This window comes from Lepeophtheirus salmonis, chromosome 3 (assembly GCF_016086655.4).
Source record: "Lepeophtheirus salmonis chromosome 3, UVic_Lsal_1.4, whole genome shotgun sequence".
Taxonomy (NCBI): domain Eukaryota; kingdom Metazoa; phylum Arthropoda; class Copepoda; order Siphonostomatoida; family Caligidae; genus Lepeophtheirus; species Lepeophtheirus salmonis.
The window spans coordinates 37,475,250-37,499,023 of NC_052133.2; the positions used below are offsets into that span (position 1 = coordinate 37,475,250).

The following is a 23,774-nucleotide window of genomic DNA, read 5'->3' on the forward strand; positions in this document are numbered from 1 at the left end:
TAAGAAAGTTTTGATGTGAACATGTAATGAAATACTCCATGAATTACTACAAATATGACTTCGTTTTCCCCCTTACGCAATATTTATTTTTATATAAAACTGAGAAATTGACAATTTAATACATATTTTTAGGAGAGGATGGAATATAAATTGTCAATAAAGGTCTTGTTTAATTATGTAGATTGGGGATTGTAGGTAAGTTATAATAAAGTTGGGCATCGTAATACGTTTAAAAAGGGCAACTCATTGTTGAGTGTACATTTTTTAACATTATGGTTTTATATAATAATTGATTGCTTTCTAAATTTCTTTGAATTCAACGTAATCGTATATCCCCCAAACATGATGTAATGTGAGTTATACGTCATAGTAGAGCAACGTCAAACTGGATTGTTATTATATCTACACACTTGAAATTTTTCTCTTTATATGACGTCATCATATAATTGAAAATCATCAGTTAGTGGAGGACGAAATCGCGGAGGTCTCAATCGACAATCTATTATGATGTTTGTTGGCGTGAATCAAACTCAGGTACCTATTATTACTATTAGTCGTGTTTAAATGATGTGTTTCTTATGTATTCTCTCCTTTGTAGGGACTCGTCATGTTCCCGAGGAGTATTTGGAGTGGGGGACGGAGGAATAAGATTTCTTCCAATGCCAACGTTCTGGATAGAAGTTTGGACGCCACTTCTCGTCGAGCTATGAGTTCACTCATGTATCAAGACTTGAAAAGAGTTCCTCTCAAAGAAATCACTCCTTCTGGCTGTGTTTTCCAATCTCGAAGAAAAGGGGATTTCTTGTCGGCCTACGTGTCTCAACCAACGTTTGAGGTGAATGAAATATATTCAACTACTCTTTACTTAATGTTATGTAATTTTATATACATTTTGGCATATCCATATCTGTACTCAACATCCATTTAATGCAGTTGTTCTTTGTTCTATAAATCATTAGGTTAACGTAATTACTTATTCTTACGATGTTAAAGTTTCTTATAGAGCATTTTCACTGACGTCATAAATTGCATCATAATTGAAGGAGACGCCATCTTGGGGGCTCAAAATTGATATTTTACTTTCTTTAAATGTACAAATTTCCAAGAAACCTTGGTGAAACTCCATCAAATGGCTTAAAGAATAATAAAAGACTTAACACTTGCATTGAATGCTACTTGATGACAATGATGAACACTAATATTTCAATTAAATCAAAGTAATTGCGCCGAAATCACTAAAAGTGGATAGATTTGTGTTGTTGTTTTTTTTGATTGATTAGGGACAAGAAAAGTTGGATTGGTTAAAGATGAATATCTTATTCTTTGCAATAAAATAGTTACTTTGTATTTACAGCACGAAAATAAGATTGTTTAACGATGTAATAACATATATTTTAAGGTCATATATATAATTATCAAACAAGGCAAGACTATTTGTTGGTTGCATTTTGACATCCTATAGTTCACTATTTTCCTTAATGTTAATGAAAAAAGGCTTTTCATTGTTAAAAACTTGGTTGTTTAGGCCCCCAAAATGGACGACATCAAAATTTTGACGTCACGTGAACATGCTCTATAGTGTAGAACATCAATCTTTTAATATTATAAAAGGAATCATTCATATTAAAATTTCTTACTTTAATGTATTTAAATACCACTACTTTAGTTTTCCAGTGATTCTTATTCAGACTTATATATATATAGTATACTAATTCTTTCTCTTGAGGTTTTCTGTTACGTACAACATCAATGCTAAAAATATTATAAAAGTGATCTAAAAGTTGAGCCCATTCATATTACTTACTTAAAAGGATTTCCAAGTTTTCAATTCAATTACTAACTGGGTTTCAAGTGAAAAAGCTACAATCATTGTTATTTATTAATATACAGACATATAAATTCTTCATACCTAAGTTACACCAGTTATGAGAGCTCATTCATTGCCTTGTGCCCCAGCTACATAAACTGAATCCAGACAATGATCTTGTTCCTCCAAAGTATTTCATTCCTATTGAAAATAAATATTTGAATATAGATACAAGTATGAGATTTATTCTTGTATTCTCATATTTCAAAATGATTTTTGTTTTTCTTTTGATTTCTTAATCAATAGAATCGATCAAACTTGGAAATTAATAAATTGAAATAGATTATAGGCTCTTTTTTATAAATACAATTCATGTTTTGATAATATATCTTTTTCATTATTACGCTTCGAAACTAAATGTACCTAAGTAATTATCTTTTTTCGTTCCTTAATATATGCAACATTGTAATATATTTATTACTTTTTTTCATGTTAAACACTATGAAGGTAGAATTCCATCATAATTAATGTTCAATCCAATTCTCAGAATGGGATTTTTGAATCATACTTTTACAAAGTGCAGCTATGTCTCATAATCTTCATGATTCATTTCGAACAATTAAAGTTTTAAATCTAATGTTATACTTTTCGGAAATGACTTTTTAACATCATTTTGCAGCATTTACTCCTTGAAAGACCAACAAATCTATGAGATCCGGTTACTTTTTATGGATGTCTTTGAAAGTTTTTACAAACTTTATGGCTCTAATTTATGCTTTGATTATAAATAAGAATAAATTGTGGGAAGGAACTTCAATGGAATTGTACTTTATGTATTTCTTATTATACTTGTACAATATCCAAATTGTTCAACCCATGTATAAATTTATTTTCAGTCGTTATCTTCCAAATACTAAGCTTGTGAAAAAGTTATCACAAGTGATATAAGGACTACTTTCTCGGTAACTATCAGAAAGTTGCATAACTAAAGTATACCCAAAGTATAAAAGGAACCTCTTTTTTTTCGATGTATTTTTGGCGTTTATATATATATATATATTTATCTTATTTCGGTGCAAAATTCGGAATATTCTTATAAAGTCCAATTTGAGTCCTTGAATATTTTTTTCGAGTCCTTCAATATTTTTAACGAGTCCAATTCGTGTCCTGAGATATATTTTAAGCTCATTTCAATTCCATAATTATAACATCCATAGTGTTGAAGCATTTATTGAGCTCAGTATAAAAATTGTGATTGTGAAATCAAGTGGAGTTGCAAATCTTCAAAATATGTACTTGAGTCCAAGTCCCCACCTCTGTCAGGAATGATATGTAGTTTTAAAACGAGTCTCTCATGCCTGTTCATCTTTCTAGAGTTAATTGAAATCAAATATATCTTTTATTTGATTTTCAAGGATGATTCATACTTTTTCAATCTTAAAATGATTATATTATTTTAGAAAAATGATTAGACTGTGCTCTACTAAGAGACATGTAATTTTTATATCTATAATAATTCGGTTATTAATAAGTATTTAATTTTACGCATAAAACAAAATATCAATGTAGCTTTTTTATTGGTAAAAACTTTTCAATAGCGAAACATATTTATAACATCCTTCTTCTTATATTATGTTTTCCATTAATTTTTGAATTTACCTCAAGAGCCAAATAATTTATGTTTATGATTTGTGTAGCTTTTGGAAAACAATAAATTTGAATTTTATTGTGTATGTTTAAATATATGTCATAATATAATTGCTTTTGAATCATGTTTGATGAGTATTAAACCTTATTAAGGTGTTAATTACATCCTTATTTTACTTACTCAGTATGATTATACATCGGTTTATTGCGCCTCAGAAATAATGTTTTTTGTCTCAATTAAACGAATTTTATGTCTATACAATACTTAAATTCATTACACATAATTGTCAATTTTTTGCTAAGCAATTTAGCCCTCCTCTCAAATTGAAACTAGTATCTACTAGTGTTATCAAGATACTATTTTTTTGTATCTTTTTCGTTATCAAAATACTTTTTCGACTAAAAATATATGACAACTAAATAGAATGGACACTTGGTAAAGTACAAACCACCGCTTAAAATCATTTTTATTACGTATCTCAATTTGTTCTAAAGTTATGCTCGATTATGCTGTTTAAACATTTTTTGTAATCTTGACCTCCCAAAATTTAATAGCATTTTCCTGTTAACATGCTTTATCTTTCTACAAAATTTTAGCAAAATCAGTCTGTAAATTTTTCCGTAATCCTCCAGACAATCGGATGCGATTACATAAACTCCTTTGACTTTTTTTTTTAGGGGAAGTAAAAATGTAATCAAGAGCACTAACTGGGGCGTCTAGTGTATTTTTGTTTGAGTGGCGGCTAGCTCAGAAGTTTGATTACTTTTTTTATGGAAAGAAAATATATTTTAAAGATATTACGGTCTGTTAAATAATAAAATTTGGCATTTGAGGGATATATTTTTGACAGCCAGTAACTAAGGTTTTAAAGCCTTTTATGTCTTGGACCATTTTGACATCCAATAGTTCATTATTTTCCTTAATATTAATGAAAAAGGGTTATTATTTTATTGAACTTGGTTTGTAGGCCTCCAAAATGACCGACATTCACAAAGTGGACGTCAAATGAACAAACTCTGTTCTGTCTTTTTGTGAAGGACAATTTTGTTTGGGGTGGAGAGGGGGGTTTACATCTTCGGTTGGTTAATTATTTTAATAACGCAGTGAAGCTTCAAGTACAGTTGTCATTACCAATGTAGTATATACCGTCTCAAATGCGTCAGTACCCCGGCACCCCTATATTACTGGTGTACAGAACAACACAATCTACACATAATTTCATTTTGCATTTGTTCATAGTCAATTGGTACATATGTACTTAGTAGCACTCAAGTTTTCATTAAGTACATTTATATAACTAATATGTTCATTTTTAAAAATTTGACAGAAATAATAAGGAATTAAATGATTAGTATAATTGACAATTGATTTGCTCTTTAAAGGAAATATATATTTTTTAATTATTTTAGAGACATGTTAATAGTACGGTTTGTAGTGCTTATGAACAGTGATAATTAATTATTATTAAACGTGTAAATTTACTAAAATGTTATTTTGTTAAGCTTAGGATCTAATTTTTTTTTTTGTTTTATAATGTGTCATATCACCGTTTCCCTTGAAGTTAAAATGAGTTTATGGCTTAGTTTTTATTGTAAAGGAAATGGCGGTAGAGTCAATAATTAATTATATATCCAAGACTCTTTAAAATAAAAGCTTGCTCTTGTTTTATTTGATGCATCAATAGTGCTTATTTTTCACTCATTGAACTTTAAAAGTATATACTTCTACATGCATATTTATTCAATATTAACGGATTTTTTTAATATATATTTTTTTCTTTTAGGAGACAAATCGACGAGGCTTTAAAACAAGGAGTAAGGAAGCAGAAAGTGGTAGCACTCCTTTCTTGAGGCAAAAGGACCCTTCATCTGTTGCAATTAATAATGAAAAAGCTCTCAAAGCTGCTTTATCCGGAGATTTGTCCGAGTCTTCCTACTTGTCCTCTATTATGAAAAAACTAGACCCTGGAGAGAAGGAAAAAATGGCAATGGCAGTTAATAGCTATGCTGCAGGATTTTCAGCTGGAAAGGCTCGAGAGCCCTTCTTGAAAACCTTTGTCTCTGATGGGAAGGACAAAGATGGCAAAACGGGTTTTTGGAGCAAGATCAATCACATTACATCAATTCTTGTAGGCCTTGTTTTCTTAGCACTTGCAGCTCCCATGCTGGGTATTAGAGTAAGAATTAAGTTTGGAGGAACGACGAATGAAATTTCTCCAGAGGATGTTGCTGTTAACTTTGACGATGTTAAAGGATGTGATGAAGCCAAAGAAGAATTGCAAGAAATTGTGGATTTTTTGAAAAATCCTGAGAAGTACTCCAACTTGGGTGGAAAACTCCCCAAGGGTTGTTTGCTTGTTGGACCTCCTGGAACTGGAAAAACTTTGCTAGCAAGAGCTGTCGCTGGTGAGGCTACAGTTCCATTTTTTCATTCGTCTGGATCCGAGTTTGACGAGGTTCTAGTTGGACAAGGAGCTAAACGTGTCAGAGAGCTTTTTGCTGCTGCAAAAGCCAAGGCTCCTTGTGTCATTTTTATTGACGAAATTGACTCTGTCGGAAGTACTCGAACAAGTTCAGCCTATCATCCATATGCAAATCAAACTGTCAATCAACTCCTCTCTGAAATGGATGGCTTTTTACCAAATGATGGAGTCATTGTTTTGGGAGCTACCAATAGGTCCACAGACTTGGACAAAGCCCTTCTTAGACCAGGTAGATTTGACTCCCAAGTTACCGTTGAAAAACCTGATATGAAGGGTCGAAAAGAAATACTGGAACTATACTTGGGTAAAATTAAACATGACTTTACGGTGGATGTGGATATTCTTGCTCGAAGGACCATGGGATTTTCGGGAGCGGATTTGGAAAATCTTGTAAATACTGCTGCCATTCGCGCTGCAGTTTTAGGGAAAGACGCTGTATCCATGGGTGAATTTGAGTATTCACATGATCGTCGTATAATGGGTAGTGACTGGAAAAGTCGGGTGAGACCCAAAGAAGATATGAAGATTACAGCTTATCATGAAGCTGGTCACACTTTAGTGGCATATTATACAGAGCAGGCAATGGCTCTTCACAAGGTAACCATTGTTGCAAAAGGAATGTCTGGTGGTCATACAGCGATGCTTCCAAAGAATGATCATACACATGAGACTAAAGCTGAATTGATCGCAAAATGTGATGTGAGCATGGGTGGGCGAGTTGCCGAAGAATTCATTTTCGGAAAGGATAAGGTAACAGGTGGTGCAAGTTCGGATTTGGCAGCAGCCTCAAGTATATCTGAGTATATGGTCACAAAGTTGGGAATGTCAGAGAAAGTTGGACTCCGCGTATTTCCTGAGCCTGGTCGATTCGATACTCCCAGCAAAATATCACCCGTTCTTACGGAAACCATTGATAACGAAGTGGAGCGTATCCTCAACGAATCCTATAAACGCGCAATGAACATCATTAAAACACATGCCAAAGAACTTCATGCCTTAGCTGACGCTCTTTTGAAATACGAAACTTTGGACGCGGAGCAAATCAAGAATGTAATTGAAGGCAAGGAATCATCCAGCTTGTTTCAGAAATCCCACAATAAGAATAATGCGGTCAACCCCATTCCCAAACCCAGTAGACCCTATGTCATCGATTCTTCGCCCGATGTGATTGTGACTGAGAAGAAGTTGTGATGTGTCTGAGATAATATTGTCACTACCGTCTGTGGTATTGCATTCATCAGTATAATATTGGAAAACAAAACGAAGCAAAAAAAAAAAAAAAACACTTGAATACTCTCATTTCAGTGCCCAAATGTGTTGGATTATATTATTTCGAATGATACATAAAAAAACATTTATATATTTGAGCTCGAAATTCGCCGAATCTTTTCCAGCAGGAATTAATTAAATTCATGTCATCATCATCCCTTATTATTATTTTTTTACCTCAACTTCGTCATGATCTTTCTTTTTTGTTTTCCCTTTCTTTGCATAGATTAAAGTCTTATTTTTTAAAAATAAATCAATGAATATATATATATATATCATATAGACATTAACTTAATCAAAACCGTGTATGTATGTATTACAGTCCATTCTCTGGGTAAATAGGCGATCTCATCACCTGCGGTCTAAGGATTTTGTAATACAAATTTTAATTTACGAGGGTAGTGTTGTCACAATACTTATATTTTATTACCGGTTCGAATGCCCAAATTATTATTGGTATTTGGGTAATTTTTGATACATGTATGTCTAAAAATATAAATGTCTTTCAGGGCATTTTACATGCATTACTTGTTTAGGGTGGGAGCTAGCTGAGGAGTTTGTAAACATTTCTATATAAAAACATTCTTGTTTTTTAGAAAAGACAACTTTGTTTTCGGGTCCCTGGGCACGTCGTTACTTTATTCGATCATGCAGCCATTCCTCCAAAAAGAAACAGAAGAAAAGGCCCAAAATCAATTGATAGTTTGCCAATTCTTCCCAGCCATGGAATTATTATTTTATAATTGTTGGGAATAGTTCACATCTTGACAAGTACTAATTCGAATTCAACCAATCCACGTTCAGGAGACGGGACTAGAAACATCGACAGCAGACAAAAAATGCACCGTGTTGATGTGGTCATCCCGTGAATTTATAAAGTTACGTTATCGTCCGGCCAATTTTTTATGTCGTAGTCAGGGGCCTCCAGGGGAGGGCTACTGCCCCCCCCCCAAAGAAAACTTTCTTGTGATCAAGAAAAAATTATCGTGTTAAAATTTTTTTTTTTAGAGTAAGGGATTTCTATTGTTCAATTGGTCAAATTCAGGGGCGATTAATTTTCATCTTTATAATTTTTCAAACTTCCCAACTTCTTTTTTTTTACAATAAATCTTCAAAATAGTAAAATAATTTTTATTTGTAATAATTTACTAAAATATTTATTAAATAAATAAGGAAAAATGCTAATAATAATTAGATTCGAATACGCCCATGGATCCCAAAATATCTTATATCGAAAAATTCATCAATTTTTGTATCAAAAAAGAACTGGAAATATTTCAAGCAACTTTAGTTTCCGTCAATATTTAATTCTAGGACTTTTATGCTCTGAAAATGAGTCAGAAATTTTTAATTTAATAGGTGTCTTGTTTAACTTTTAAAAAATCCTTTTGGTTTTGTTCATTTAGGTACTTTTTTCTTTTTACCGAGAAAGAAAGGCTAATGAGTATCTCCCTCTGACCACTAAAAATGCATATATGCATATTTGTCCAATAGTAGGGCGTAATTGGCATATTAACAATTAAGTTCGGCTACTTCGGCTTTTAGTATATTATATATATATATATTTTTTTTTTTCAAATTTTCCTCGAAGGTTTTTAACTAGCATTAAAAAAACATTTTCTTGACGTTGTTTGTAAGAATGTCATTCCTAAATGTTTGTTTTTTTAAAAAAAAAATAGGCTTTTTGTGGCCCTTTATATACCCCTCTTTCAACCTATTATGATAATGGAAACAGTGCACCCAGCCCCTGTCCTTTTTACCCCCGGACGAGAACCCCTATATTTTTACTCCTGGGATCCACATTGCAAAAGAGGCTCATGTAAAATATATAAAGGAACCTTTGGGGATCCCTTTTCTATTAATGCATATGCAAAGATACGTAGTAGGCATTACTAATAAATTAAGAAATCAAAAGCTGAGGGTTATGAGACCAATCAAATTTACAGTTGCCTCCACAGAGACGAGCTTTTCCATGTTCAAACATATTTAAGTTCATCAATGGCTAGGGAAAGACTTAGTGGACTTGCAGATATAATATTGATGACATACTTGGCCAATTTATACCATAAAATGATGTCATTAGTGACTTTGGCACTAGAAAAGCTAGGAAGGAATTTTTGGAGAATAGTGACAATGTATTGAGACAGTTTTCGACAATAATTGAGATACGGAATCTCCTCAATTGCTTGGGTGAAGGCGAGACTATATGGTGTATCTAAAGAGACCTAAAGGAGTGTTGAAGGACAGGACCTGTCTACTCTTTGTCTAAGATATATTGCTCGCTGCATGAATTGGATTAGAGGTTTTCTATATCCCAGTTGTAATAATAATTGATTTTGAATAAATTTTGTTGACAAGTGAGGACGTCAAGAAACGTGAGATACATAACTAATACCTACGCTATGAAGTCAAATTAATAATTACGTTTGTATGATTGTCAAAAAAAGTGAATGTTTGATTGTATGGGTGCTATATATTGTAATAAGGGGTAAAATGACTCGGGGTACTCGTCCGGGGGTAGAGTCCTAGAACTAATTATATAAATACTGACACAACACTACACATAATTTCGTGTCAGGAGGATTCGCCTTGAACATTTTTGCCTTGTAATATTTACGCCTTGGGAAGCTTTCGATTTGAGACGTTTCACCCATGAACTGTATTGCCTTGGGACGTTTTCACCTTGGATAATAATAGAGAGAATACTACTTCTTCTTAGTTATATATTTGTTAGTTGAATTTTTATCATTCTATTCCAGCTTTGAGAAATTAGGAACAAAAATGCAAACAAACTGGATAATCACATTTCTTCCAACCTTAATTATAATACGCAAGTTTCAAAGGATTGGGAATGAATCACGGAATGCCACTGCTACGTTTCGTTGTAAATAATCATTGGCATTCATATCCAGTACCTTTCTTCATCAAAATGCCATGAAGATATATTGAAATCTCAACTTATATCAAGGGTTGTACTGGAGTTATAGATCAAGATGGGGACCTCGTTCATGAAAGTATACATTGATTTGTGAATATGATATAATATATCAAAATACTTCTTTAACTGATCGGTTATCACAATCATAAATTTAGCTGTGATAAGTTTCGATCCTTCAGTACTGCTTCTCACCCTGTACCTTGGGAGTAAATTATCTTCCAATCTTGTGCGTATTTTGGGATTGTCATAATAATTATATTTATTGCTATATCACCATAAGATATTTCATTTGGTCTTTAGCTTTTGACACTTTTAGATGGATTGCGGATATACCACCAAAAACACTTTTTTAATTATTGATGCAATAAGTTAGATGTTTTGTTGTGTTAAAGTGCTCGAATCCAGTATTTATTTTTATAATTGTTTCAAATTATTTTTTTCTTCATGAAATGTACACATATATATAATTAGTGAATCAATTATATTTCCCTTTGGTATTTTTTATTTTAATACATCAATTGAAATTAGTCGACTACATAAAGTTATTAAAACGTCAACAATCTTACGATTTTTAAAGACTAATATTTTTTTTTAAAGGTATACAAGTCTATTTTCATGGCTTCTACTAAATTATATTTATGAGCATTTTTAAACTATTACCAAAAGTTTTCTTAGGTAAGGTCACGGAGTTTGATGTCACTTTATTTGATGCTAATCTTTTAATTTTATTTTTTGTCATAACTTAAGTATCAAATCAGGTGTTTGATGCACTTTTTCTTTTTGGTACAATTCTTTTAGATTATGTAGGGTACATATAAATATACTCTCTGCTAAGGTTTTTAAAAAGTTTCATTCAATTTTTTCAATATAAATTACATCTTCATTAATTTAACTTTTAAGATTGTTATATTCATTAATACTTGAAAAATCATTGACTACTCTTTCGTACGGAATGCAAGAATCAGTCTTTCAAGAAGATAATTACTTATCAGAGTCACCTTTTTCTTTCTAATTTCTCAAAGCTGGAATAGAACGATAAAAATTCAACTAATAAATATATAACTATGAAGAACTCAAGTATTAAGTATTCCCTCTACTATTATCCAAGGCAAAAACGTCCCAAGGTAAAACAGTGCAAGGCGAAAACCTCCCAAGGAGAGAACGGTACACGGTAAAAGTGGTACACGGCGAATATGTACAAGACAAATATGTACACGGCAAAAATGTTCTCGGCGAAACCTCCTAGAACCATATAATTTATAAGTAGTGTTATATCTGTCCCTAATTAGGACCGTGGTTCAGTCCCACATTTCGTCCTTAAAAAAGGTAAAATAGATTCCTTGTGACGTCATTGAGGGCGTATCTTCTTCTTTTAATTATTCAGTTATATAATAGATTAAAATATATGACTAAGTAAAAATAAAATCTGTTATAATTATTTAGCATTATAATGGAAAAAAGTGCATTTTTTATAAGATATGTGCAACGCTCTAAATACATGTCTGATGTATCTTATTTGACTAAATACTAGTGATGGGACGATTCCAAAAAATTATGGATGCCTATTCTTGTATATTTTAAATAATCGTTAAAAAAAAAAATGCAGTTTGCCTATAAATTTCCAAGAATTACAATTGATAAAATAAATCTCCTTCCTATTTTTAATGTAAATGATACTTACATTACTTAAAAGTAGGCAATTTCCCTTCCCGGCGAGCTTTTGCCAAGGCGAATTTTCCCAGGTGGGAGCAATCCCCCTGGGAAACTTTCCATAGATAAATTTTGGAATGCTAAACTTTCCTATATCCCTTTACAAAATGTATTCCCCTTAAATAACAATATCCCTACCTACTGCATGTGTTTAAAACCCTTTGGTTTACATCTAGTTTGTGTTCAATCTGTTCCTTCTCAGTTTTCGAGCATTTTTTATTAAAAATTAGAGTATTTATAAAATGATAAGACTATATTAACAGTTTTTTATATCTTGACGGATATATTTAATATTTTTTTGTCATAAATTCAAAAGTAATAAATAGTTAAATACCAGTAATGAATTATAATATATAAGAATCGCAAATTAAACATTATTTTCCCGTTGCCGAAACCAGAAAAAAACACCTGAGTCTCCGATTCAAATTAATCGTCCCATCACAAATAGGTACATTAACCAACCTCATTTTTGAGAAATATTGAAGAACTAAGGATCGGTCCCAAGACAGAACTGGAACAAATAAATAAGAGGGGCCTACTCAGAATTTTTTTTTGCATTAAAATTATCTGGAAAATAATTTAAAAAATATCAAGATTCCATAGTTATTCTCAAAAAATTAAATTTTTTATGTATAAAAATTTAAAAAATCTAAAACCTATTCACAGAAAATTAATTTTTGTATAAAAACAATTGAAAAATTAAATTAAATTTAAATATTCAACTTTATAAAAAAAAAAATATTAATTAAAGAGCAAAAAGTCCTTAATTTGCGGTGGGCTAGAGGGGCTAATAGCCTGCATGAATAAGGACCAACACACCACTATATACATATATGTACAGTAAATCTACGTATCAAAGCATTTTATTATCTATTTGGAGAGAAAAAAGTAACCTAACTGAAAAAAGAAGTACATAGAAGGCAACAATAAAAGATTTTATCCCACAAGGATTTTATTTTTGTTAGATTTAAAAAAGAATAGTTGCTCCCATGTTTGTTTCAACAACTAACAAGTTTTATGGCAAGGAAGGGGGGGGGGGAGGGCTGTGGTGAGAGTCTGGATCATCACGACCACCACCCGTAGTGTCCACTCCGCAAAAGAGGATGTGGGATAGCTCCTCATCAACATCTTATTCATTTTCTTCTTCTCCTCCTCCCACTATTCTGTCTTAGTCTTAACATATGGATTTATGATTCCAAAAAGTCATTATTATTAACAACTTCTTCTGTTTAAATGTCCAACAAAAAAATGAAAAATACATCATTTTGTGAGAGATTGTTCGTTCCTATTCTTTTTTTCTCCTGTCGTCGTCGCATTCTACATAATTTGAGTTTTCTCTTCCACCAGCTCCTCATCTGATATTAATTAACTCCTTGACTCTTGGATATGTTTAGAACGATCTACAATTATTATTACAAAGTACAACATGACGTGAATGATTAACGAATGGATGAGATTCATTAAGATGTAATAATAATAATGGCAGAAGCAATATAATGATGAGGAAAGAGAATCATAAACAGCCCTTGGGAAAAACGGTTATAAAAAGATTTAGTCTCTCTCTCTCTCTCTCTCCCCCTCTCTTTCACTGCCCCTTACCAGCTTTTACCCTTATGAAAAAGACAAGTCTCAAAATGATTTTTTATTGACCACGGTTCATTCTCAAGGATACAAATAAATCTAAAGCCACTTAGTTGAGGCAAAAAGGTCAATTCTCTCTTACTACATCATCGTGTAACTTTTTGTCATTCTCCAAGAGAAAAAAGAAGTGTCCCCCCTCATTATTTAGAAGGATAAAAGATCTTTATTAACTCTCTTACAACCTTTTCTCCTCCTAAAAGAGAGAAAGACTTAGTAAATTAACTGGTAGTTTGCCAATTACGCCGAACGACCATATACTCCCCAACGATTGCTCTATTTTTTATTAGATAGTAGACACCATGAAATCCTCATTGCATCACTCAACCTTTCCTCTCCCCCCCAGAAAAAGAGAAAGAAAATAGATTCAAAATTAACTCGTAGTTTGCCAATTACGCCCAACATACATAATTCCACATCTATTTGTCGATTTTGTATCATCTATTGGGCACAATGAGATCCTCCTAGGTTCACTCAACCTTTCCTCCCTCAGAAAAAGAGGAAGATAGAGCTCAGAAGTTGAGTTGCCAATATCGCCGTACTTTTAGACTATTTTATACATTTATTTATTTGTAGTGCTTAGAACGAAATCCTCATTGTTTCTCTCAACCTTTCCTCTACAAGAACAAGAGAAGGAATACATTCCCACAATTAATTGTTAATATGCCCATTACGCCTTACTATTGGACTAATAATGTATATATATCTGCATTTTTAGTGGTCAGAGTGTGATCCTCATTCCCTACTATCTCAACCTTTCTTTCTCCGTAGAAAGAGAGGGGGAAAAAGGACGTAAATGAAGAAATAGTTGGACATCTATTGGTCTATTCTTTATATGTATACTAGTAACAATCATAAATGGATCCGCATTGCATCTCTCAATTGGGATTTCTTTTAAAAATAAAATATAAGCAAAAGTAAGTAGTAGTAAGCCAATTACGCCTTAACAACATTTACTCTCAAACTATTGGACAGTTCCTTATTGACAAGATATAATTTGAATTAAACAAATTAGCGTTCGAGACACTTATATAATGGAATAATTGTTTTGTTTTTTTGTAGGATAGGGATTGAAAGAGTTCCTCTTAGGGCAGGGGACTCATACCCCTTATTAATGATTAAGTTTTAGAGAGGATGATGCGATGATAATACATATATTTATGTATTCTTTTTTTTATTGTGGATAAAAAGATCATTTTTCCGCAGTCTTCAGCAAAATATTGGATTTTGAAAACTTTTGCATTATTTTATTATATATTAATTATCCTATTTTTTTACTTTTTTTTTTTTAGAGGAATCATGACTTTTGTGAAGTGAACTCTCTACACACACTACCCGGAATACCCCCCTTGCTTCATCATTGTGTGGATCTACAAAATCGGTTCATCTTTTTTTGTTGATTCTGCTTCCGTGTTGTAGCCGTACGTCTTTCTGATTATCTTGCTCCTTCCAAGTGATTCTCTATTATAAGATACTTCTGCTTTTTTCCGTATTCTTTTTGAAATTTGATCGTACTGATCCTTGTTTTGTTCATATTATAATTAAGCAAAAAACTATCTTTGCTTCTTCAATAGTTCATTATTACTTTTCCTCTTGGAAAGAGGTGTTGCTCCGTTATGAGGCCTATTGGATATGGGCCTAGGGGGATGTTCCTTACTTAGGATGCTGCTTGCAGATACGGATGAGAGGAGGAGATTTCTATTGAAGGAACATTTAGTGATGTTGTATGTAGTATTAAAAATAAGAATCATCGTATTTTCTCCGCCGTTTTACAAAACTAGGAGGAGGGGAAAGTCTCTCTCCGTCCGTCGCTCTCGTCAAATGGGAGTGCGAGTAAAAATAAAAAAACTCTTTATTTGTGTATTTTTTCTGTTCATTATTTTCTTTCCAAAAAATAAAAAAATCCATGTTTTTCTTTCACTTGAAGAATCAGTAGTTTGGATTTAGCCCTCAAAACATCAGGAAGTAACTCCATTGATTGAATACTGAGTCTCCACTTATTTTATCTTGTTGGTGTTTGTGAATTCATTAATTGGTTATTGAGATATATATATATATATAGTGTGTGCTTTTTAAATAAATGATAGGCCTGGTGATCCTGAGTCAGAGAGCCGCCACCAGACACTACTTCTGTCCCTTGTTCTCGTCTTCTTCAAAATGATGTACTCAACCACTGCAGCATACGAACATCACACCACGGCTCTAAGTCCACTTAAATCCTCACCCACTAGCTCGCCCTCCAACCTCAACCATCACCATGGCCACGGCCTTCACCCCCACCACCACTTATATCCATCCAATCCATCAGCAGATGTATTCCAAGTCAGTATGGACTCCAGTGGCGGCGGTGGGTCAGGGGATTATTCCTCTCTCCTTCATTCACATTCCAATCTTCACCATCATCACCAGGCTCTCTTAAACAATAACAGCCACCCCCCACACCATCTTGGGCATCCACAACAACAGCTAGAGCTAGATCAGCCACCACCTCCCCACTCTCACTCCCATCATCCCCATCACCTCCTCAACCCACATGAGAGTCTACATCTTCATCACGGACTGGATGAATCAAATACAGCGAGGAGCAATCTCATTACCTTGGGCCCAAATAGCCATCCTGGAGAACTCCATCCCAATGTCGAATTTGTGGATTTTACACCTAGTCCCAGCAGTGACTCTACTCATCGCGAGTCCCCGCTTATTCCAGGTTCGGGAAGCTTTGTTCCAGAAGAAAACAATAATAACATTGCCTCCTGTACCACTCCGAGTAGCAGTGGAAGTTGTGCAGTGAGTTCCAGCAATCCCCTTCATTACACCGGCGGCCTTACACAACTTCATTCTTCATCTCAGCAGCATCTTCTCCATCCGCCGCTACCCCTCCAGTCACAAGATATTCTTGTGGTTCCCCCACTCTCATCCAGTGGAGCCCTCTCTCCTGAGACGGTGGGGCACCATCCCATCCATCAGAGCATTCATGTCGAGGATCTAGGAACAAGTATCAACACAAGTGGAACAAGTAGTAACAATAGTAGTTCAAACCTTCTGGGCCAATCCCTGAATCACACTCTGGAAGAGTCCCCATCCACAAGCAGCACAACATCCTCTAGTAGCAATAATAGTAGCAGCAGTCTCAACAACAATAACAACAACACCAAAGGCAGCATTGGCATCGGCAACAGACCCATGGACCCAGAGTTCACCTCTCACCAAATAGACTGTATCTGTGACTCCCTTATGCAAAGAGGGAAAATCAATTTACTCGAGGATTTCATTCACGACTGGTGCTCACACTCTTATCACGAATCCGGTAAGGAACACTCAGACTCTGTGATTCGGGCCATTGCCTATGTTGCATTTGAAAAAGGTGATTTCAAAAAAGTTTTACTCCATCATGGAAACAAAGGTCTTTGATAGCAAATATCATTCCAAGCTTCAGGAAATGTGGAATCTAGCACACTACAAGGAGGCTGAGAGCATTCGGGGTCGAAAACTGGGTAAGTGTGTTTCATCTATTTCTTTCCCTTTCAAATTGAAATATATATATATATATATATTGCTAAATAATTAGCAATTTGTAATAACAAAAAAATGCGTACAGTAGAATGGAGTGAAATTTCAGTCATCTCATGGATATAATAATATCTTGAGAGATCGAATATCTACAACTACTTCTTCCATTCAATCATTAGTAGAAAATGAATCAGGTGCTTGCTTGCACTCTTTTTTATTACTTATAGATCACGTTTTTGTAATGTGTGAGAACAACATTATTAGACATATCTGTATATATATATATATATATGTAAAGAGGTGATCCAAGATGTGTGGTTTTTTACCACGAAGAAGGACAAATACAATTTTTCACACTAACAAGTATTTTTGTAGAGACCCCCACTCTTCATCTTCCGAGACATTCCTCAATGAATTTTTTCACCATTTGATGAACAAAATTTAATGATAAATAAAAAAAGAACTTTTGAATGTATTTTGAAGAAACATTTTCTCATCTGCTGCCTGTTCTCAACCCACTATTGGATTAATATATATATATATATATGAACAAACGAACAAAATGAGTAGTTATTAGTGTTGGGGTTCGGTTTGAGACCGTTTATATTTTTAATAAGAGCGGTCCAAGTTCGGTCTGAACGTGTTTCGTTCAAAAAATCGGTCTTGATCAGTCCCATAAAGTAAGGTTGTTTTAATGTGGCCAAGAAGGAATTGGCTCCCACTTTTGCAATATTTTTGTAGTAATAACATTTAAAAAAAAAAAAATATTTTATTAAAAATATTAAATGTCATATTTTTTTGTAACTTATAAATATTGTATAGCAGTACTTTTATTTTAAATTTAAGTTATTACCCCCATTGGCCCCTCCACTTTTAAAACTGGTGTGCGAAGAGCCTGATGACCTTTTTATCAAAAAATAAATTTTCATATTCATTTTTATCGGCCCACGCTTTCAGACCATCCCATCATCGAAATAATTTTACCTATATTCGTTTAGAAAAAAAAACCCGGTTCGGTCTCATACTGAGACTTCACTTAACACTATTAGTACCTACATAGTTATGAGTTATATGAAATTATATATTCATTTTGATTGCTCCACGGTTTTTGAGCACTTCATGATCAAAATATAATTGTCCATATATCCGTTTAGAAAAAAAACAGCCACTTAGGATCGAACCGGGTTAAAAAAAGTTTGGTCACGTAGCGAGTCTTCCCTGAACACTAGGAGTACCTAGTTATGAGTTACTATTATTGTTTATTTGTTAATAATCACATGATGAGCAAGTATTATCCTCTATTATTTTTACCCCCAAAAACAAATACAAACCTCCCTTCATAAATATTTACCATTTTCACGCCAAATCCCTAAATTACTTCGTAGAAAATACCTATAACAATAACAATATCAATATTATAATCTCCCCCCTTACTTGGAGAAAAGTTTGAGCCTTCTAGAACCCCTCCAAAAAACGTGAATGCAAAACTTTGCCTCTCTAATACACTCTCTCAACTTTTAAAGGAAAATAAAATTTGTAAAACATAACATGATAATGATAAGAGTGAATAATTCGTCATAAGCGGATCAAGGGTTAAGAGGACGACTCCCGTAATTTATTTTTATATATTTTATAAATAACAACAATTGATAAGGAGGGAAGAAGACGGGAACAACTTACTTAGTGATTTTTTGTTGTTCTTTACAGATTTTATGTATGTAGTTAGTTTTTCAAATCCCTGTTTCACATCATAAACCCTTGGCATGTGGTCGTATATATATATATATATATATGTAATACGTTCATGTTATTTAGAAAAAGAAACAGAGAGAGAGAGAGAATTATATATATAAAAATCCTATGTTTGATTACATATATTATTATATAAATATATTAGTGTTGGATTCGAGTATTAATCGAAGTAAAAAAAAAACCCTCAACTTTACGCTAAAGTAGACCATTTTTGCAACATTACTATAATTTGTCCCGAAATATTGTTTCGTATACTACAATAAACTCAAGTGATCAAAAATTGAACTATTTGAGAATATGTGATGCATCAATATAAAAGCCATCTATTGTTTCACTTCATTTATACATATTTGAGTCTAAAAGAAACATTATTTACAAATTTCTGGGATGATTTAAAATACCCCAATTAGTTTACCTATATGTAAAACATTTTGTTTGATTTAAGTGACTGATATTCGCCCCAAAATGCCTCCTTTCAAATTAAACTATTCAATGTTAGGGGTAAGAATAATTATTTGAGATAAAAACGAATGATAATTCTTCTAAGTGTACAAATGTAATTCACACTTATTTTTGAGAATAATCGTTTGAGCTTTCTTTTATGTTGATACCCACGTATGAAGATATATCTCATCTCCAGTTGTTTGGACATTTTTATTGAGTATGTAATTCCAAATAAATTTCCGTATTATATTTTGGGGGCTAAATTTTTTCTCGGGTCTACTACGCGTTTCTTATTTTCTTACTTTGTTAATTTTTACGAAAAAATAAATCACTCTCATTTTTAATAATAGGCGGTTGTAGAGCAGGGGTCTCTAAACTTTTGTCTGAGAGACAAATAGGGTCCCAATGTGTTCAATGTACCCCACTGCAGCTAAAAGATTATGAAATAAACTTCACAAAGGAAAAATTTAACGTGTTGCATCCCTGGAACTTAGTGTAGTAATCAGTATTAACCTTAAGGATTGCTTGAAAGTTTGGAGATCCCTTTGAGTAGTAATTACTTTATATATCTCCTAAAATTACCTGTACATTAATTGTTTCAAAATAATAATTGAGTGACATACTGAGATCCAGTTAAACTCACTTGAGTGTTTTATGAAAAACTGATTTTCCTTTGACTAGATTTAACTCAAAAACTCTAACTTGACTCTATGTTGTTTCAATTAATCAAACTCGATAGTAATAACTCGAATCCAACACAAATAACCATGTTTTATCATCAAATATTTGTATGTTGAATATGTTATTAGGAAGAGTCGTTCTTGTTTTTGTATTGATAGTTTCATCATGATGATGATTTTGGCTCATTGATTGTCCAAATCAAGTCATGCATCCTCAAATTATCTTTAGTAATATTATTCTTACTATTATTTAAAGAAGAAACAGAAGAATGCCCCCATCTGCGGGATTCTGAGGAAGGGAGGCTAATCAAGCGGAACTAGTAACTATAAACAATGGTTGAGCATTCTCTTATCAAATATGCATAATATTTTTATTATTATTTTGTTTTGAGTCGAAGACGAAACTGAAATTGACTCTCTTTGTCTGTCATGCTTAAAATAGTTGGTTCTGCGTACAAATATGTAAATATTTTGAAGGATATTTAATTGTATTACAAGGTAGGTCAGTCTGTTTCAATATAGGCAAAGCTAACAAACAAGGGGAGAAACCATTACCACATGATCAATGTTTGTCTAAATGTAGATAGCTACAAGTTTATTTTTGTATTCGCTATGGCGACTAAGAGTGTCATACATAAAGACGACAAAGGGATTTTGATTGAACGTCCGTAGCGATTGTCATCAAGGGGCTGTAGCCTTCCCCCTAATTAATAATTTTTTGCTTTTTACTAGAATTTTTTTTTTGTCTGGATAAAAAAAATTTGAAAAAAAAAATCAAAAATCCGTAATTATTCACAAAACATTGATTTTTTAAAGAAAAAATGTTTGAAAATCCACAAAAAAAATTAATATATGAAATTTTACTCCAAAAATATTTAGTAAGCAGCTGTGGTTTTTGGATTTTTTTTTTTCCAAAAATGTAGTTTCTTTTTTAACAGCTGTTGATTTTGAACATTTTTTCTATAAAATATAATTTTTTGTGAATAGTTGCGGATTTTTTATTTTATTTTTTCAAAATTTCTTAATTTTTTAGTTAAGGTAGGACAAAAAATATTTAGTGATACTTTGAGATACGAGCTGGTCGAGATTTGGAGACGAATCCACTTCAAACTATATATTTTTAGTTATTTTTTTTATGATAAATTGCTATGACCTACGAACTCCGATTCAGAAACGAATTAAGCTCGTCTGTCAAGGTATTACTATATATTATTTTATCTCAGGGTATAAAGGTCAGCTAAAAGAAAGAAATTGATTGGTTAACTATTTATTACACCATCAGAGTCAATCTGACTGAAATATAATTTCTCTCGTAAATTGAATTGTATATTATTATGAGTGTAAGAAAAACAAACAAATGTGAGATCACACATTATCAGCTGATGTCCTTGCTCAATTATTCACGCTTCTTGTCGCTCCTATGTATTTATTTATTAACAGATCCCCCCCCCTTCGGTTCGGTGGTTTTTTTAGACTTTTTTTCTGGTCCATTTTATGAACTTTATTACTGAGAAATATGTAGTTTTTTGCGGGAGTGATCAAAGTTTAAAGATAGACAACACTTTTCTCTGAAACAGGTCTTAAACCGATATAGGATTTACATACCGAAATTCAATACTATTAACTATTTAATTAGCCTCTAAGTATTCACCCTTTTAATTGAGTATCAACAAAGGAAATGAATATATAAATACTAATAGACTACTGAATCAATATATTTTCTTGGTTCATAATTAGAGTGATTTCTGGCAATTTTTCGTTTATAAGATCAGGCATTTTTCTTTGTTGTTTGTCATTAGAGTTGTCAAGGGAGATGAAATGTTTGGAATTTATGTTGGGAGATATGATGTGAGTTTATAATGGGCAGTAGGAGAGATCAATTAATGGAAGGAATATTTTTCAAAAATTCCAGTTATATATGTGATTTTTTCTTCCATTTTTTTTTTTTGGAATTTATGTGTTTTTAGAATGTTAAAAACTGTTCTTATGAATTTTCATTGAGTAATGTTTCTTTTTTGAGCAAAATCTTTAATGAAATTTTCAGAAAAAAAAAGTTTTTGATAAACAGTTGATTTTGTTTGAAAGACAACGGATTCACAACACGGATTTGACTGTGAATATATAATTTTCCAGGATTTATATGTAAAATATCTAACATATTTTTTGTAAATTTCTTAAATCCATTTTCCAAAAATTTCTTCCCCATTCTTTTGTTTCAGTATTGGTCTTTGTTATAAATATTTTTTATGTTTGCATATGGCTTTTGCAAAACTATGGCTGTTCTGTAAAAAAAAAAAAGAAGAAGACTAAATAATTTATCAATAGGCAACTGCAAATATTTCAAACATTTTTAGCTATATAAATAAATATATATCTTCAAAATATGCAATAATACTTTTCCAAGTATGTGAATTTTTGCAAAATCCTTTTTTGCATTATTTGGCCCCTGGAAAATTACATACGCAATTTGGACTGAAATAATTTTTGCTTATTTTGAAATAGATCTATTTTAACAAAGCTGTCCGAATTAAAGAGTGTTTTGAAAAAAAAAATATAAATATATGAGAAAATTTATTCATTTTGAGAAGATTTTAACAATATTAGGATGAAATTAAGGCCACACAGCCCACATTAAGAAAATTCTGGCTAATATGCCCTCTTTTTAACTTTAATAATTAAATAAAACTTTTTATGTGATAAATATCTAAAGTCCCTTTTTAGTCATAAAATCTACCCAGGCTCCACTGTCTTAGACAATTTGTCACCAAAATCCTGTCTTGCTTGAAGTTTCAACAACAGTACTACACACTTTTTCATGTATGTGTATAATAACATTTGTTAATTCTTTATCTTTCAATAAGCCTTCAAATATATATAAGGCAATCTTTTTTTGACAAAGCGTTTTGAGTTCCAGAACATTAATTTGTAGTATTTTTAATGACGTGACCTTCAATAACGCACTACAGAGTTAATTTGGCCATCATATCCCAAAAGTTTGATATATTAGCCCCTAATTTTTTGTAGATATATACAACATAGAGCAGTGCCTCTCAACCTTTTTACAACGTGGCACACCTGAGAAAATATAAAGATCTATATCTATGACCAAACTTAACATAGAGTAGTATGCGGCTAAACATATCTATCAACGTGTACTACAGTTTGAGAACCACTCTACTAGAGCCTATTTTTGAATAGTCTCAAATTCAATAGTATTCAAAATAACCATAGACATATCTAAATTATGTAGACAAATGGCCATAAACCCATTATCATGTTCTCTGAATACTCAAAAATTATTTTTGAGTAGATGTTGAAACTACTGTTTTTATCAATTATAATGTATATTATAATTTCAGCAAATTTTCAACATGGTTTGAGTATTCTATAATAATTTTTACTGAGACTTAAGTATTCAAATCCCACATCCATCCTGAAAGTACTCATCTTTCAACACTTTTTCCCCCAAACTCCTTGTATTTCTAAAAACCTATTCGAGCCATGTATATAGTATGTACGCAAGTTTAGGGTTTTTTGCCCCCCATATTCGCATTTGGGGTTACATATTTCTGTAATTCCTTTTCCTTATTACTGTGTTCGCAAAAAAAACCTCTACCCCCTCCCACCTGAGTACGTCCGTACTTTGTACATGGTCCCATCCGATATTACATGCATAATATGGCTATTGAAAAAATAGAGAAAAAAACATTCACTAACCTATTTCCAAACAGTAGGCTAGTGACGACCCATCTATTACTTACATACGCCCCATGTATACCTCATACATGAATAAAAACAACAATACCAACAGGGGAATTTCCGTTGGCGACGAATAGAATCGTATTGAGAAGGATTTTCACACTTTTTTTTATTCTCATTTCTATTGTTAATTTTTG

The 23,774-nt window shown here is 32.5% G+C and overlaps 2 protein-coding genes and 1 long non-coding RNA gene across 3 annotated transcripts in view; 2 read left to right on the top strand and 1 right to left on the bottom strand.

The window, feature by feature from the left end:
• On the top strand, window positions 1–7,501 carry YME1L (ATP-dependent zinc metalloprotease YME1L). The gene is made up of 3 exons (XM_040709177.2): window positions 1–534; window positions 599–835; window positions 5,239–7,501. Exons 1-3 carry the CDS (start codon window positions 505–507, stop codon window positions 7,126–7,128), a joined length of 2,157 nt encoding a protein of 718 aa, XP_040565111.1. The 5' UTR covers window positions 1–504; the 3' UTR covers window positions 7,129–7,501.
• Window positions 812–2,022, bottom strand: LOC139905006 (uncharacterized). Its single transcript, XR_011779410.1, has 4 exons — window positions 1,910–2,022; window positions 1,805–1,860; window positions 1,638–1,752; window positions 812–945 (listed from the first exon to the last, which is right to left on the bottom strand). It is a non-coding gene; the product is annotated as an uncharacterized lncRNA (long non-coding RNA).
• A 7,996-nt stretch (window positions 7,502–15,497) lies between the features above and the next one.
• The window catches only part of LOC121115030 (uncharacterized), a 28,533-nt gene continuing 20,256 nt past the window's right edge, over window positions 15,498–23,774 (top strand). Inside the window, 2 exon segments of the mRNA XM_040709175.2 lie at window positions 15,498–16,873; window positions 16,875–16,986. Coding sequence (XP_040565109.1) covers window positions 15,650–16,873; window positions 16,875–16,986 — 1,336 coding nt within the window. The 5' untranslated portion in view covers window positions 15,498–15,649.

Bases quoted from the DNA above. Each gene is read 5' to 3' on its own strand.
- YME1L (XM_040709177.2), top strand. From the start codon at position 505: ATGATGTTTGTTGGCGTGAATCAAACTCAG. The intron at 535-598 runs GTACCTATTATT...TCTCCTTTGTAG, and splicing joins TTGGCGTGAATCAAACTCAG to GGACTCGTCATGTTCCCGAG. The intron at 836-5,238 runs GTGAATGAAATA...TTTTTCTTTTAG, and splicing joins TGTCTCAACCAACGTTTGAG to GAGACAAATCGACGAGGCTT.